The sequence below is a fragment of the Tachysurus fulvidraco genome, chromosome 19 (genome assembly GCF_022655615.1).
Source record: "Tachysurus fulvidraco isolate hzauxx_2018 chromosome 19, HZAU_PFXX_2.0, whole genome shotgun sequence".
In the NCBI taxonomy this organism is placed as follows: Eukaryota; Metazoa; Chordata; class Actinopteri; order Siluriformes; family Bagridae; genus Tachysurus; species Tachysurus fulvidraco.
Window position 1 is genome coordinate 3,343,309 of NC_062536.1, and position 16,215 is coordinate 3,359,523.

General features: G+C 39.1%; 1 protein-coding gene across 1 annotated transcript; it reads right to left on the reverse strand.

Annotated features, from left to right (window-relative positions):
• Nucleotides 1-834: 834 nt before the first annotated feature.
• atp6v1f (ATPase H+ transporting V1 subunit F) lies at nt 835-4,545 on the reverse strand. Its single transcript, XM_027151049.2, has 2 exons — nt 4,199-4,545; nt 835-1,302 (listed from the first exon to the last, which is right to left on the reverse strand). Exons 1-2 carry the CDS (start codon nt 4,354-4,356, stop codon nt 1,101-1,103), a joined length of 360 nt encoding a protein of 119 aa, XP_027006850.2. The 5' UTR covers nt 4,357-4,545; the 3' UTR covers nt 835-1,100.
• Nucleotides 4,546-16,215: the final 11,670 nt, after the last annotated feature.

The following is a 16,215-nucleotide window of genomic DNA, read 5'->3' on the forward strand; positions in this document are numbered from 1 at the left end:
AAATCATACAATTCAATTCAATTCAATTGTATTTGTATGGTGCTTTAATTAAGCATAAATAAGTATTTAATTAGGCATTTAATTAAGCATCAATAATTAATATAAGACAAAATTCAAGATTAATATTAGATATATTTTAATGTGTTTGTATTTATCCCTAATGAACAAGTCTGTGTTCACTCAGGTGACTGTGGGGAGGAAAAACTCCCTTAGATGGTAAAGGAAGAAACCTTGAGAGGAACCAGACTCAAAGAGAGACCTCGTCCTCATATGGGTGACTCTGGAAGGTGTGATTGTAATTATACTGTCTGGCAAAAGTTATATTGATAAGATTATTGTCCTCAAAGACCACATGGAGTTCAACTGGAGCTGGTAGATCTCTAGATGTCTCAGGATCCTCTCAGAGTCAGACTCGTCTCATTTGTAATCCATTCTAAACTTAACAGGTAGCCAGTGTAGAGATGATAACATTTTCTCAGTTTGGGAATATTTCTGAGGTGCAAGAAGGCTGTTTTTGTAGTATGGGTGATATGATTTTCACACAAGACAAGTGGCTGTCAAATATAACACCCAAGTCTTTCACTGTTAAGCTACTGGTAACAGTACAGCCCTCTAAATGGAATTGTGAGAGTTTCTGTGTACTGGTTTTTGGACCAATAAGAAGTATTTCTGTCTTAAATCAATTATGAAATATTTAGACAGCATATGGAAATTCCCTCCAGGAAAATTATACTTTAAGGGACTTTGACTTTTTTCAAATAAAACCACACCTGAAGGCATGGTTTAGATCTGCACAGTAATTGTGTTAAAGGGATTAAGTATTGTGCCAAAAGACAGACTTTAGATTTTTTATTCATTTTTAATTAACACAAAAACTCAATTTACATTCACAAAACTCAGAGACTATTTTAGAGAGGATTAGTCAACACATATCTAGATTTGTTCTTGATAATCACAAAAGTACACACACACTTTTTAATCAGTAATCTTAGTTCAAGTATTTTTTTAAATACAAGATATGGGAGACACTGAACAACATCGACAGTAACATTTATATTTATAAAAGCATTCAATGCTTCTGTGGCTTAATGCTAGAACAGTTATCGGAAATCCTCAGCAGAGAACATGCCCTTAGCCCTACGCAGGATTGAGTCTTTGGAAGCGTCATAAGGATGCTCTTTAGAGGGGATCTCCAACACAGCAGGGATGGACTGCATATGAGCGTCTATTGCATGCCGGATCATCTCAGCAATGAACTGGTTGATTAGGATGATACCAATATCGTTGCGAGTCAGGAAACTCCTGTTTAGGAAATAATCACAAATCACAATCAGGCTGTGGACATTGTATTGTTAATACTGTAACAACTCACAGTGACCCATGATAACACAAATTAAAGCAAGTTACAGCTGCCATGTTACTGTAGTTATATTTCAGGCAATAGCAATATTTAGGGATCGTAGAAGAGAAGAATAATATATATCAGACCGATCACCAATTTAAGAATATCTTGAAAACCAGGTGCAGGTCATTCTTCAAGAGACTCCCTAGTAAATTATGTGACAGATGATGTGCCATTCTGGAAACCTCAGCAGGGGAGTGACATTTATTTATGATTATTGTTTTCATGCATCTCTATGTGTGAGGGTGTACAGATATTGATATGATATAAATTGGCATTATGTCAAGTTGTTAATATTACAATTTTATTTTCAATGGCATAAATATTTAAATATTCAATATAAAGCCAGAAAATTATACTTTTATGTAGATAGTGTAGAAGACACTACTTGTACTTTACTGGTTAGATAAACTCCCTAATGCATAGATAGGCTTGGGGTGACTACAATATTCCGTTGGATAATGGAATAGAGTCATGGCTGCCAAGGTCCTTCATTAATACAAGAGTAATACTGAGAATATTAATACAGAGATTTAAAGTAAAGTAATTAATGCTTGGAGTGTAAAGAATCCTCATAGAACATTTACCTGCTGTTTTGTCTACCCCATTAATTTAACTGATCATCCGTACAAACTAATATTGATCTGTTGCCAAGGTCTAAAATAAATTACAAAGTTCTTATTGCAAACAACAGTTTGGACAAACTTTTTAGGTCAAAAGCAGAAAGTGCTTTCATAAGGTCTAGAAGATGCAGGCTAGAAGAATGATGAAATTCAGCTTACAGTTCAGGTTAGAAATAACTCTGTGCAAAATCACTATTCATCAGTTAAGAGTCGATCTTTCTATTTCAGATGAAGGAAAAGAGAAATACTAAATAGAGCTAAATGCTGTTTAGATATCTATGACATTATTGCAGTCAGTTCTGCTTTGAAATAGTAATTGTAATTTGAAAAAGACTTTTTCAGGAAGGAATTAGTGTTGGGTCTGTGGTGAACTCAGAGTTTGTGCTGACCCATTAGTTCCTCGGGAGCTCTCGGTTGCACAATTCTAAACTGTTGTAGAAATTACATTATTTGCATTGACATTATTTCCTGTCCAGTGTCACCCAAATAAGGATGAGGTTCACTTCTGAGTCTGGTTCCTTAAGGTTTCTTCCTCATATCATCTCAGGGAGTTTTTCCCACACCACCGTCACCTCAGGCTTGATCATTAGGGATAGTAAATGTATAATTCATTTATTTTTTCTTATTTATTTGTGTTTGTTTGTTTGTTTGTTTATATACACATACATACATACACACACACTTTCTTGTTTCCATATTTCTGTAAATCTGCTTTGAAACAATGAATTGTTAAAAGCGCTATACAAATAAACTGATTTTGAAAAGTTCCCTGTGTCAATCAAAAGGCTAATAAATCACTAGGTTTATTTGGACTTACATAATATTTTAATAAAAGAAGTGGTTCTTTTTTAGGAATTAAGTAATCTATTTATGTTGGTGTTTCTTCCTACCACTTAACACAATGAGTAATCTTGCAATCTTTGTAAAATGCTAAAACTGGACTTTTGCAAAGCCTTTGACTTTCTTGACCATGTTAACATGGTTTTATATTTAAACATTAGAAAAAATGGCTTGATGTTAAAACTTTTAATGATCACAGTGATTCTTCCATTAAGGTAAAGCTGGGAATATGTCAAGGATGATATAATTTGCCATACCTATTTCTGTTAACTACTAAGCTGATGGTCACAAATCTATATACCTAAAATTTAACTCTCAATATAATACTCCTGCTACTCTCAGTCAGTTGCTATGTGCTGTTTGAAAAGTATGAATGGTTTAATTGTTCCAGATGCAACTGATACACACTTAATAATGTTTTAAATTGCTCACAACAAAGTACAGAAGAAACATGCATGCTCTATTTTCTCATGTGATTCCAAAATGGTACAGAGATGGACTCTTTTCCATCTCTTTTAGTATTGTGATCACATTTCATTGTCCTTCCCCCCAAATAATACTCTTGCGCTTGCTCAAGCCCTGGTCTTATTTGTCTGATTGTTATCAGTGTGTAGATCTAAAAGGTGACTTCTCTGTGCATCCTAGGATTATGTTTGGTTTTCCACGCACAGACAGACGAGGTGACACACACACGCACACACACAGACGTGTACACCGACACACACACAGACGTGTACACCGACACACACAGACACACACACAGACGTGTACACCGACACACACACAGACGTGTACACCGACACACACACAGACGTGTACACCGACACACACACAGACGTGTACACCGACACACACACAGACGTGTACACCGACACACACACAGACGTGTACACCGACACACACACAGACGTGTACACCGACACACACACAGACGTGTACACCGACACACACACAGACGTGTACACCGACACACACACAGACACACACACAGACACACACACAGACACACACACAGACACACACAGACACACACAGACACACACAGACACAGACACACACAGACACAGACACACACAGACACAGACACACACACACAGACACACACACACAGACACACACACAGACACACACACAGACACACACACAGACACACACACAGACACACACACAGACACACACACAGACACACACACAGACACACACACAGACACACACACACACAGACACACACAGACACACACAGACACACACAGACACACACAGACACACACACAGACACACACACACAGACACACACACCATATAATGCAAAACCTGTTACTGCAACACTTACTTAAATGTCTCTTCTATCTCGGTCACACTGGTGTCCTTCTCCACCACCAAGAAATTCGGTTTGCGGTTTTTGTTCAGCTCACCGATTCCCCCGAGAAGGAAACCGGTACACGTGTCTTCATCCCCTATAACTGCGATTAATTTACCCCGTCCTGCCATCGCGTAGGTAATTAAATGTAGATCAGAGAGTTTAAATCTGCCTTTCTGCTGTGTCTGTGGATCACAAGCTATAGTCAGGTGACAGATTCACTTCCGCTTTATGGAAGACCAGAGGTGTTGATTCTCGCGAGAGTTCAGTACGTGAACAGGACGTGGATGCGCTTATTTCCAGGGATTTCAGAACAGCGTAACAGATATTGCGTCATCGGATAGGCGTGGCCTGTTTGATAATCTAACGCTAACCCTAACTCTTCTTTCGCCCCCCCCCTCGAAAAAAGCATTCTTTTAATTTTTTTAATTAATACCATAAACCAACAATACAATGAGATATATTCTTTAAAGTACAAATACACAGCAACTAAAATAAAAGAAATAACAATGCCAGAGGACAAGAACTAAATTATAACAAACAAAAGGAAAAGGGTGCTACCCTATACAATATTATAATATTATTTCCCATTAATAATAACAACAATTGTATGAAATATGCCTTCTCTTTTTCAATCCTGTGATCAATTGAATTTAATTCAATGTTAAATTTTTCAATATTTTTGTATGTAGGCAATGGAAAAACAAATTTCCTTTTCACCTTTACAGAAATTACACGAGTAATCAATATCTAATTTAAATGTTCAAGCATATGTTTTACCCGGTATATTCTATGCATTATTTTAAAAGAGACTTCTTTTACTTTATTATTAACATAGAATTTATCCACCAAGCTTTATGCCAATTCACATCCCCAAACACAGAAGACCAGAAAAAACGAGCTGTAGGATAAACAATATTATTAAGTAAATTCCTAATATAGTTATTTGAGACTCTATTTTGTAAAATATCTGTATTACCAATAAATATTTTACCCTTGATATCTGTAAAATTTAGATCTTCCTCCTGTAATGCATTCCTCAGAAGTATCAATACTTTTTGGGGAATTGCATCCATTACAACAGCAAATTCTTTAGGTCTAACTGGTATTTTAAATTTATTCAAAACTTCTCTATATGTCAATAAATTTCCATCATTATTTAAAAGCTGCCTAACTAATATAATATTGTTTTCAACCCAGTATTAAAAAAAAATTTAATTTAGATTTAGAGATTTAGAGATTTATTTTCGTATAGGATGTCTTTGTTGTTCCAAATATAATATCTATTAGGTGAAAAGTTATGCTTATAGGCCAGTGTCCATGCCATGAGAGCCATTTTATGAAATTTTGCAAGCTTAACCAGTATTTTTTTCGATTGAATAATTACATTTTAATAAAAATGAGAGGTCACCCAATTGAATACATAGTTGAGAAAGGAGTTCCAAATACTGTCTTTAACTTTTAAATGTTTTTAATGTTTTAAATTTGGTCCGGACCAAAAGCAAATAAATGATACATTGTATATTTAGGGGTCAAGCCCCGAAGGGGCGTAGACACCTATTGTTATTGTCGGTTTTCTTATTATTATTATTAGGGGTCAAGCCCCGAAGGGGCGTAGACACCTATTGTTATTGTCGGTTTTCTTCTTCTTCTTCTTCTTCTTCTTCTTCTTATTATTATTATTATTAGGGGTCAAGCCCCGAAGGGGCGTAGACACCTATTGTTATTGTCGGGTTTCTTCTTCTTCTTCTTCTTCTTCTTCTTCTTCTTCTTCTTATTATTATTATTATTATTATTATTATTATTATTATTATTATTATTATTATTATTATTATTATTCCTCTTCTTCCATTGAAGTCAATGGCAGCCCATAGAACCGTATGTAGGAAAGTTATGTAATTTGGCACACATGTAGAGGCCAGTCTTCGAAGTTATTCTAGCAACTTTGGTGTGTCTAGCTCAAACCCTTTAGCGCCACCAACAGTCCAAACATCCAATTATGTTCATGTTCATAACTGCTGACTTGTAAGGCCTAGAAACTTCTTGCATATTTTGGATCCTTTGCTCATGCCGAATTGAATGCACCACATGACATCATTTCTGTCATGAATACCTTTCCGCCATTTTGAATTTTCAGTGATACCTACTTTGTCGAACTCCTCCTAGACCGTTTGTCCGATTTGCATGTCCTTTGGTATCTAGCATCTAGAGACACCCTAGACAAAAAGTTATCAAAAGTTTTTTGATAGACCAATGCCTTCTCATATACCGTGGCAACATACATGGTGGCGAGCACGCCAAAACAGACGTGAGGCTGTATCTTCGCAAAACTTATGCGTGTCGACACAAAACTTGGTATATGTCATTATAGTGATGACCTGAGGGTGTATGCAACGTTTCGTGACAGCGCCAATTAGTGGCCACGAGATTTTAAAAACAGTTATTTTTGCTTATAACTACTGCAAACGTGAGTCTAAAATCATGAAGGATGTGTTGTTAGACTTCTTGAGGCATGTCGAGTCAAACGATACCAAATGGTTTTCGGACGGCCATTTTGTGTGGTGGCGAGCACGCGAAAACAGACGTGAGGCTGTATCTTTGCAAAACTTATGCGTGTCGACACGAAACTTGGTATATGTCATTATAGTCATGACCTGAGGGTGCATGCAACGTTTCGTGACAGCTCCACCTAGTGGTGACGAGATTTTAAAAACAATTCCATATCGCTACGAAACTTGGTATGGTTCATCAGCGACATGTTGTGAGCGCATGTGATCGGCTTGACCCCGGAATGGCTGCTTGCAGCTATATTTATTATTATTATTCTTCCCCTTCTTCCATTGAAGTCAATGGCAGCCCATAGAACCGTATGTAGGAAAGTTATGTAATTTTTCACACATGTAGAGGCCAGTCTTTGAAGTTACTCTAGCAACTTTGGTGTGTCTAGCGTGTGTCTAGCTCAAACCCTTTAGCGCCACCAACAGTCCAAACATCCAATTATGTTCATGTTCATAACTGCTGACTCGTAAGGCCTAGAGACACAGTTCTTGCATATTTTAGATCCTTTGCTCATGCCGAATCGAATGTACCACATGAGATCATTTCTGTCATGAATACCTTTCCGCCATTTTGAATTTTCCGTGATACCTACTTTTTCGAACTCCTACTAGACCGTTTGTCGGATTTGCATGTCCTTTGGTATGTAGCATCTAGAGACACCCTAGACAAAAAGTTATCAAAAGCTTTTTGATAGACCAAAGCCTTCTCATATACCGTGGCAACATACATGGTGGCGAACACGCAAAAACAGACGTGAGGCCGTATCTTCGCAAAACTTATGCATGTCGACACAAAACTTGGTATATGTCATTATAGTCATGACCTGAGGGTGCAAGCAACGTTTCGTGACAGCGCGACCTAGTGGCCACGAGATTTTAAAAACAGCTATTTTCGCTATAACTACTGCAAACTTTTGTTTAAAATCATGAAGGACGTGTTGTTAGACTCCTTGAGGCATGCTGAGTTAACCGATACCAAACCGTCGCAACACACATGGGGTAGAACCGTATGTAGGAAAGTTATGTAATTTTTCACACATGTAGAGGCCAGTCTTCGAAGTTACTCTAGCAACTTTGGTGTGTCTAGCTCAAACCCTTTAGTGCCACCAACAGTCCAAAATCCAATTATATTCATGTTCATAACTGCTGACTGATAAGGCCTAGAGACACAGTTCTTGCATATTTTGGATCTTTTGCTCATGCCGAATTGAATGCACCACATGACATCATTTCTGTCATGAATACCATTCCGCCATTTTGAATTTTCCGTAATACCTGCTTTGTCGAACTCCTCCTAGACTGTTTGTCCGATTTGCAAGTCCTTTGGTATCTAGCATCTAGAGACACCCGAGACAAAAAGTTATCAAAAGCTTTTTGAAATACCAATGCCTTCTCGTATACCGTGGCAACATACATGGTGGCGAGCACGCCAAACTTATCTTCGCAAAACTTATACGTGTCGACACAAAACTTGGTGTATGTCATTATAGTCATGACCTGAGGGTGCATGCAACGTTTTGTGACAGCGCCACCTAGTGGTCACAAGATTTTAAAAACAGCTATTTTCGCTTATAACTACTGCAAACTTTAGTCTAAAATCATGAAGGGAGTGTTGTTAGACTCCTTGAGGCATGCTGAGTCAAACGATACCAAACCGTGGAAACATACATGGCGGCGAGCACGCCAAAACAGACGTGAGGCTGTATGTTCGCAAAACTTATGCGTGTCGACACAAAACTTGGTATATGTCATTACAGTCATGACCTGAGGGAGCATGCAACGTTTTGTGACAGCGCCACCTAGTGGCAACGAGATTTTCAAAAACAATGCCATATCGCTACGAAACTTGGTATGGTTCATCAGCGACATGTTCTGAGTGCCTGTGATCGGCTTGACCCCGGAATGGCTGCTTGCAGCTATATTTATTATTATTATTATTATTATCATTATTATTCCTCTTCTTCCATTGAAGTCAATGGCAGCCCATAGAACCGTATGTAGAAAAGTTATGTAATTTGGCACACATGTATAGGCCAGTCTTCGAAGTTACTATAGCAACTTTGGTGTGTCTAGCTCAAACCCTTTAGCGCCACCAACAGTCCAAACATCCAATTATGTTCATGTTCATAACTGCTGACTCGTAAGGCCTAGAGACACAGTTCTTGCAATTTTGGATCCTTTGCTCATGCCGAATCGAATGTACCACATGACATCATTTCTGTCATGAATACCTTTCCGCCGTTTTGAATTTTCCGTAATACCTACTTTTCGAACTCCTCCTAGACCGTTTGTCCGATTTGCATGTCCTTTGGTATCTAGCATCTAGAGACACCCTAGACAAAAAGTTATCAAAAGCTTTTTGATAGACCAATGCCTTCTCGTATACCGTGGCAACATACATGGTGGCGAGCACGCCAAAACAGACGTGAGGCTGTATCTTCGCAAAACTTATGCGTGTCGACACAAAACTTGGTATATGTCATTATAGTCATGACCTGAGGGTGTATGTAACGTTTCGTGACAGCGCCACCTAGTGGCCACGAGATTTTAAAAACAGTTTTTTTTGCTTATAACTACTGCAAACGTGAGTCTAAAATCATGAAGGGAGTGTTGTTAGACTCCTTGAGGCATGCCGAGTCAAACGATACCAAACGGTTTTCGGACGGCCATTTTGTGTGGTGGCGAGCACTCCAAAACAGATGTGAGGCTGTATCTTCACAAAACTTATGCGTGTTGACACAAAACTTGGTGTATGTCATTATAGTCATGACCTGAGGGTGCATGCAACGTGTTGTGACAGTGCCACCTAGTGGCAACGAGATTTTCAAAAACAATGCCATATCGCTACAAAACTTGGTATGGTTCATCAGCGACATGTTCTGAGTGCCTGTGATCGGCTTGACCCCGGAATGGCTGCTTGCAGCTATATTTATTATTATTATTATTATTATTATTATTATTATTATTATTATTATTATTATTATTATTATTATTATTATTATTATTATTCCTCTTCTTCCATTGAAGTCAATGGCAGCCCATAGAACCGTATGTAGGAAAGTTATGTAATTTGGCACACATGTATAGGCCAGTCTTCAAAGTTACTATAGCAACTTTGGTGTGTCTAGCTCAAACCCTTTAGCGCCACCAACAGTCCAAACATCCAATTATGTTCATGTTCATAACTGCTGACTCGTAAGGCCTAGAGACACAGTTCTTGCAATTTTGGATCCTTTGCTCATGCCGAATCGAATGTACCACATGACATCATTTCTGTCATGAATACCTTTCCGCCATTTTGAATTTTCCGTAATACCTACTGTGTCGAACTCCTCCTAGACCGTTTGTCCGATTTGCATGTCCTTTGGTATCTAGCATCTAGAGACATCCTAGACAAAAAGTTATCAAAAGCTTTTTGATAGACCAATGCCTTCTCGTATACCGTGGCAACATACATGGTGGCGAGCACGCCAAAACAGACGTGAGGCTGTATCTTCGCAAAACTTATGCGTGTCGACACAAAACTTGGTATATGTCATTATAGTCATGACCTGAGGGTGTATGTAACGTTTCGTGACAGCGCCACATAGTGGCCACGAGATTTTAAAAACAGCTATTTTTGCTTATAACTACTGCAAACGTGAGTCTAAAATCATGAAGGAGGTATTGTTAGACTTCTTGAGGCATGTCGAGTCAAACGATACCAAAACGGTTTTCGGACGGCCATTTTGTGTGGTGGCGAGCACGCCAAAACAGACTTGAGGCTGTATCTTTGCAAAACTTATGCGTGTTGACACAAAACTTGGTGTATGTCATTATAGTCATGACCTGAGGGTGCATGCAACGTTTCGTGACAGCGCCACCTAGTGGTCACAAGATTTTAAAAACAGCTATTTTCGCTTATAACTACTGCAACCTTTAGTCTAAAATCATGAAGGAAGTGTTATTAGACTCCTTGAGTCATGCTGAGTTAAACGATACCAAACCGTCGCAACATACATGGCGGCGAGCACGCCAAAACAGATGTGAGGCTGTATGTTCACAAAACTTATGTGTGTCGACATGAAATTTGGTATATGTCATTATAGTAATGACCTGAGGGTGCATGCAACGTTTTGTGACAACACCACCTAGTGGCGACGAGATTTTAAAAACAATGCCATATCGCTACAAAACTTGGTATGGTTCATCAGCGACATGTTCTGAGTGCATGTGATCGGCTTGACCCCGGAATGGCTGCTTGCAGCTATATTTTCAGCAGTTTTGGTTCCTTTTCACACCTGTAGTGTCTGCTACCGGTCATTTTAGATTTCATGTCCCAGGCACCCTAAATTTCAACATCTACTCCTCAATTAACCGCTGACCACTCACTTTTACGATTTTATTGAGGGCTACACTCCACAGTGTCACACACCCACAACTGGCTCCAGAACATCTGGAGCCTACACAAAGACCAGATAACCCCATGCTGCTTCTCCGATTGAACTCATAAGGGGCCTTCAACACACACACACACACACACACACACACACACACACACACACACAAAACACATTCCTTTTACTAATAAAACCCGAAGATAAGGTACTCTAAGGTTCTCATTCTTATAACCCTTTTTGTAATGTGTTCTTCTTTTAAGGCTTGCCTGACTTAAAATTATTTGCTCCTTAATTTCCTGACAAGGATGTATTTTATTCATGTGTCAGAAAACAACATTGTATTTTAAAATCAGTTATACTCTAATTACTGATCATAGCATGTTAATGTATACCTGTTCTAATGCCGTATGCTTCTTTAAGGTCTGATGTCAGAATGCATACGAAGCTATCGTTTTCTTTTAACTTCCCTAAGGAAAGTGCATTTTGTTCTGTGTTTCATTTTTGTTTCTTTGCCTTTTTTGATGTGAAGGGCTAATTTGTATTGCTAATAAAAACAAAAAGGGCATCCCTGTCTAATCCCTCTATTTATTTCAAATCTTCCAGATGTCCCCCTTGCTAATTTTACAGAACTGGCACATCCTTTTTATAGAGTTTTGATAACTTTTTAAAATAACAGCCAAACCCAAAAAAGTCAATTGTTTTAAATAAAAAGTTGTGCTCTATGGTATCAAATGCCTTGTGAAAATCAATAAAAAAGATAAAACTATCATCTAAGACATTCATTGTAATCTATCATATCTAGGATTAATCTAATATTATTACTAATGTGCCTTCCTTGAATAAATCCAGTCTGTTCCTCATCTATAATATTTTCTAATCCTTTTTTCAGTCTTTTGGCAAAAATTAAAGCAAATAGTTTGGCATCATTATCATCAACAGTCAACCCATTGGCAAGGGTATCACACACCAAACCATTCCCGTTTCAGTCAAGATAGGTCTGTTCCACTCAGAAACCATATCATTTTATGTCACAACTACACCTCAACATCCAGTGGTCCGAGGAAATCCATGGCTAACCATCCACAATCCACAAATCTCTTGGGGTTCCAGAGAAATTACCAAATGGTCACCATACTGCCTTGACAAATGTTTACAAGGTCATCTACAACTTCCATGTTTATCTACAAGTATTGAGAGCCCTATCACTAACAAATCAGTTAATATTCCCGCAGAGTACCTAGAATTCAAGGAAGTCTTCAGCAAAAGTAAAGCTGCTAAGTTACCGCCACATTGCCCTTGGGGCTGTGCCATAGATCTCCTACCCAACACTGCACATCCTGACCGTCCAGCACCTTGACCAAGGGGACGTCCATGAAGAACACCTGGAGGTGTTCTTAAAGCGGGGGATTCTGTAACATCGGGCATCCATTCATCCAACCTCAAGAGGGCGCCATCGTCCGAGTATTGTCTTTGGTCTTCCTCTCTCTGTACTTCCTGTAGCCACCTGTTAAAAGCCATCTGAAGTGTTTAACAGGTGTTCGCCAGCTTTACTGTCATTACCTAGCGTTTTCCTACATTCTGCCTTGTTTGCCACATGTATGTTGTATTGCCTGTTCTTGACCTTGTTATTTGAATTACGATTTGGATTTGTTTGTTCTATGGTATTCCTACTTGTTATTGAACCACTGCCTGTTTATCTGACCACGATTCTCAGCCTACTCCTTTGGTTGTACTGCTGCATATGGATTCTAACACACAACTGAGTCAGTCTCCATTACAGTCACACTTACAGGCATAACAAACATGTAGTTAGGCCTACTTTGTCTGGTGTTGAACTAACAGTGCAAGGTGTGAGACTCTGACAGCATTTTACTCTCATTTGAAAACACACATTTGAGAGGGGGAACATGTTGCTACAGACACTGTAGCAAGTGCTTTACAGTTTCATTCACATCACACATGAGTAGGAAACATGAAAATAGTGCTGAGGAAAATTTGGCTGAGTCTCTTGTGAATCCTGGTGTTTCCCATGAGAGTGACCACGATCAGACTGATATGCAGATTGATCCTCCCAGTAATGCAGGTGATGAACAAGATATTTACCCAGAAATTGCTGATGAATCACATATCTTTAAAAAAAATAGCCCTTTTTATTTGAAATTGCAAGCAAAGTGTTTGCTTCCATCCTCTGTCATCCAAACAATTATAGAAGATTTTCAGGAAATACATGATGTACAGTAAGCCAGTCACATTTGCTTTTCAAACTCAGAGATGCTGTCCTGCTGGCTTCCTCAAACCAGGACCTTCAGCGTGCACTGGGACGGTTTGCAGCCGAGTGTGAAGCGGCGGGGATGAGAATCAGCACCTCCAAGTCCGAGGCCATGGTTCTCAGTCGGAAAAGGGTGGCTTGCCCCCTTCAGGTTGGTGGAGAGCACCTGCCTCAAGTGGAGGAGTTTGAGTATCTTGGGGTCTCGTTTACGAGTGAGGGAAGGATGGAGTGGGAGATCGACAGGCGGATTGATGTATCTTCTGCAGTGATGCGGTCGATATACCGATCTGTTGTGGTGAAGAAAGAGCTGAGCCACAAGGCGAAGCTCTCTATTTACCGGTCGATCTACGTTCCTACCCTCACCTATGGTCATGAGCTCTGGGTCATGACCGAAAGGACGAGATCCCAGATACAGGCGGCTGAAATAAGTTTCCTCCCTTAGAGATAGGGTGAGTAGCTCGGTCACTCAGGAGGAGCTCAGCGTAGAGCCGCTGCTCCTCCACATCGAGAAGAGTCAGCTGAGGTGGCTCGGGCATCTGTTTCGGATGCCTCCAACCGGCCAATGTCCAACCGGGAGGAGGCCGCGGGGAAGACCTAGGACACGCTGGAGGGACTATGTCTCTCGGCTGGCCTGGGAATGCCTCGGTATTCCCCCGGAAGTGCTGGAGGAAGTGTCTGGGGAGAGGGAAGTCTGGGCATCCCTGCTTAGACTGCTGCCCCCGCGACCCGGCCCCGGATAAGCGGTAGAAGATGGATGGATTGTAGGTACTTCAGAAGCCTACCTCATTTGCCTCTAGATTACTCTCACCAAGTGTTTACTAATTATTGTCCTTTTCATAAATTTTCTTCTTAAAAATCTTATTATGGTAAGGATAATGTATTTGTTCCGTTCAGGTGTCTGCCACTGAAGCTGACGTTGAGACAACTCTCAGTCTTCCTGCAAGTCCTCGCCTGATACTGCCTGGTAATATACATTTCATTTAGATTCATTGATAGACACATTGCATATCATATCATATCTTGAGTTTACAAGGTAACAATTATTCCCGTGTTGCTATGAAGTTTCAGGTGCAATAGGGCAAGTCACAATTAAGGGTTGGATGATCACCTTTGAGGGCCGTGTAATCTCTGAGGGCATCACACTAACATTTGCAACGGGACTTCCTGCTATGTTTGTAGACTTCCTACTACATATTCAACCTTCAGTATCAGGATGAGGCAGCCTGCACTCTGGAATTTATTCAGAGGGCCCCACTCCCTTCATTCCCTGTCATCATTACACACATTTACTTTTATTATTTGTTATTTCCTTTATCATTCTATGTTTATGTTCTGTAAAGCTGCTTTGAGACAACGTCTATTGTAAAAAGCGCTATACAAATAAACTTGAATTGAATTGAATTGAACATACACACCTACCAACACGCACACACACACACACACACACACACACACACACACACACACACACACACACACACACACACAGAGTATAGGCTTTATTATAATTCCATTTGATGTCTTTCAAGCCACTCAATTGTGCAATGAAGAAAGACAAAAAAAAATTCATTGCATTTAAAAAAAATGTGTTGTTGCAACCCCACTCTGATCTTAGACCACTGATCTTTTGATTTCAGGCGCTTCATTGGTTTAAATCCAGAGAGAGGGACAAAGGCGAAAGGGGGCAAGGTTGTCTCCCAGAAGAAAGGTGTGATCGTCCAGAAGAAGTCTTCTGCAGTCAATACACATGTAGCCATGCTACTGAAGAATCTCCTTGACTTTGAATGGAACTTCATATGAGCTCTTTAATGTTTCTCTCTTTGTTTTGACAGTCTGGCATTGCCACAATAAGCCACAAGAGAACTGGTATTATTAACTTTATAAGCATTAGATTGGAGTGTATACTGATTGTATAGTTTAATTATTATTATGATTATGATTGTTTGTTGTTGTTTGACAGTGCCAGCACTGGAATAATGCCGCAGAGAGGGACAGCGGCTACCAAGGTGATGGTCATCTCTCCTGGATCCACAAGAACTAAAAAGTAAAAACATAAGCCTACCTCACAGGACAATTTTAAGAGCTAACCTGTAAGTCTAGCTTGCAGTGGCACAGGTGCCTACCTTATAGTTTCATCCCTAAATTTGTTTATTGATGCATATTATTGATACATCGTGTCAAAATGTTCTATAATAGTTTCAAAATGTTCAATATGTTTTCAAAATGTTGCCAATTCTGCATATGTTCAAATGTTATTATGAAAGGATATTTTTACAGACAGCAGAGAATATATCGCAGATTACATATATAAATCTTTTAAGTTGACTTTTGAGGAAATATTAATCTAACTCACAGGAATACGTTGAGAGGAAAAACACGAGCTTGTGGGCTTTTTCCCCAAAGATGCTTGCATGCTGAATGTTCTTACTCATGTTATAAAAAAGGTCTTAATGTTCCTCAAGGTAAAGGTTAAATTACTGTAGATAAGATAATTCACTTATGACAATAATTTGGTTCAAAAGTGTTCAAACTTATGTCTTGATTAAAAAAGTCAACTAAAGGTTATGCCCTTTACATATGGTAAGGATTAGGGTCAGTATCTGACGGGCAATTTAAGAATGTAAGTTTATTAACATAGTCTAAAGCAGACACTACTGTTTCTGTTTGCTACTAGAAAGCTCTTCTAAGCATCGTCCAACAGGGTTTATCTTCTTTTTTTCTTTCTTTTTTCATATTGACAATGCTTTTTAAAATAAAGGTATTTGATTTTAAAGTGTTCATTGC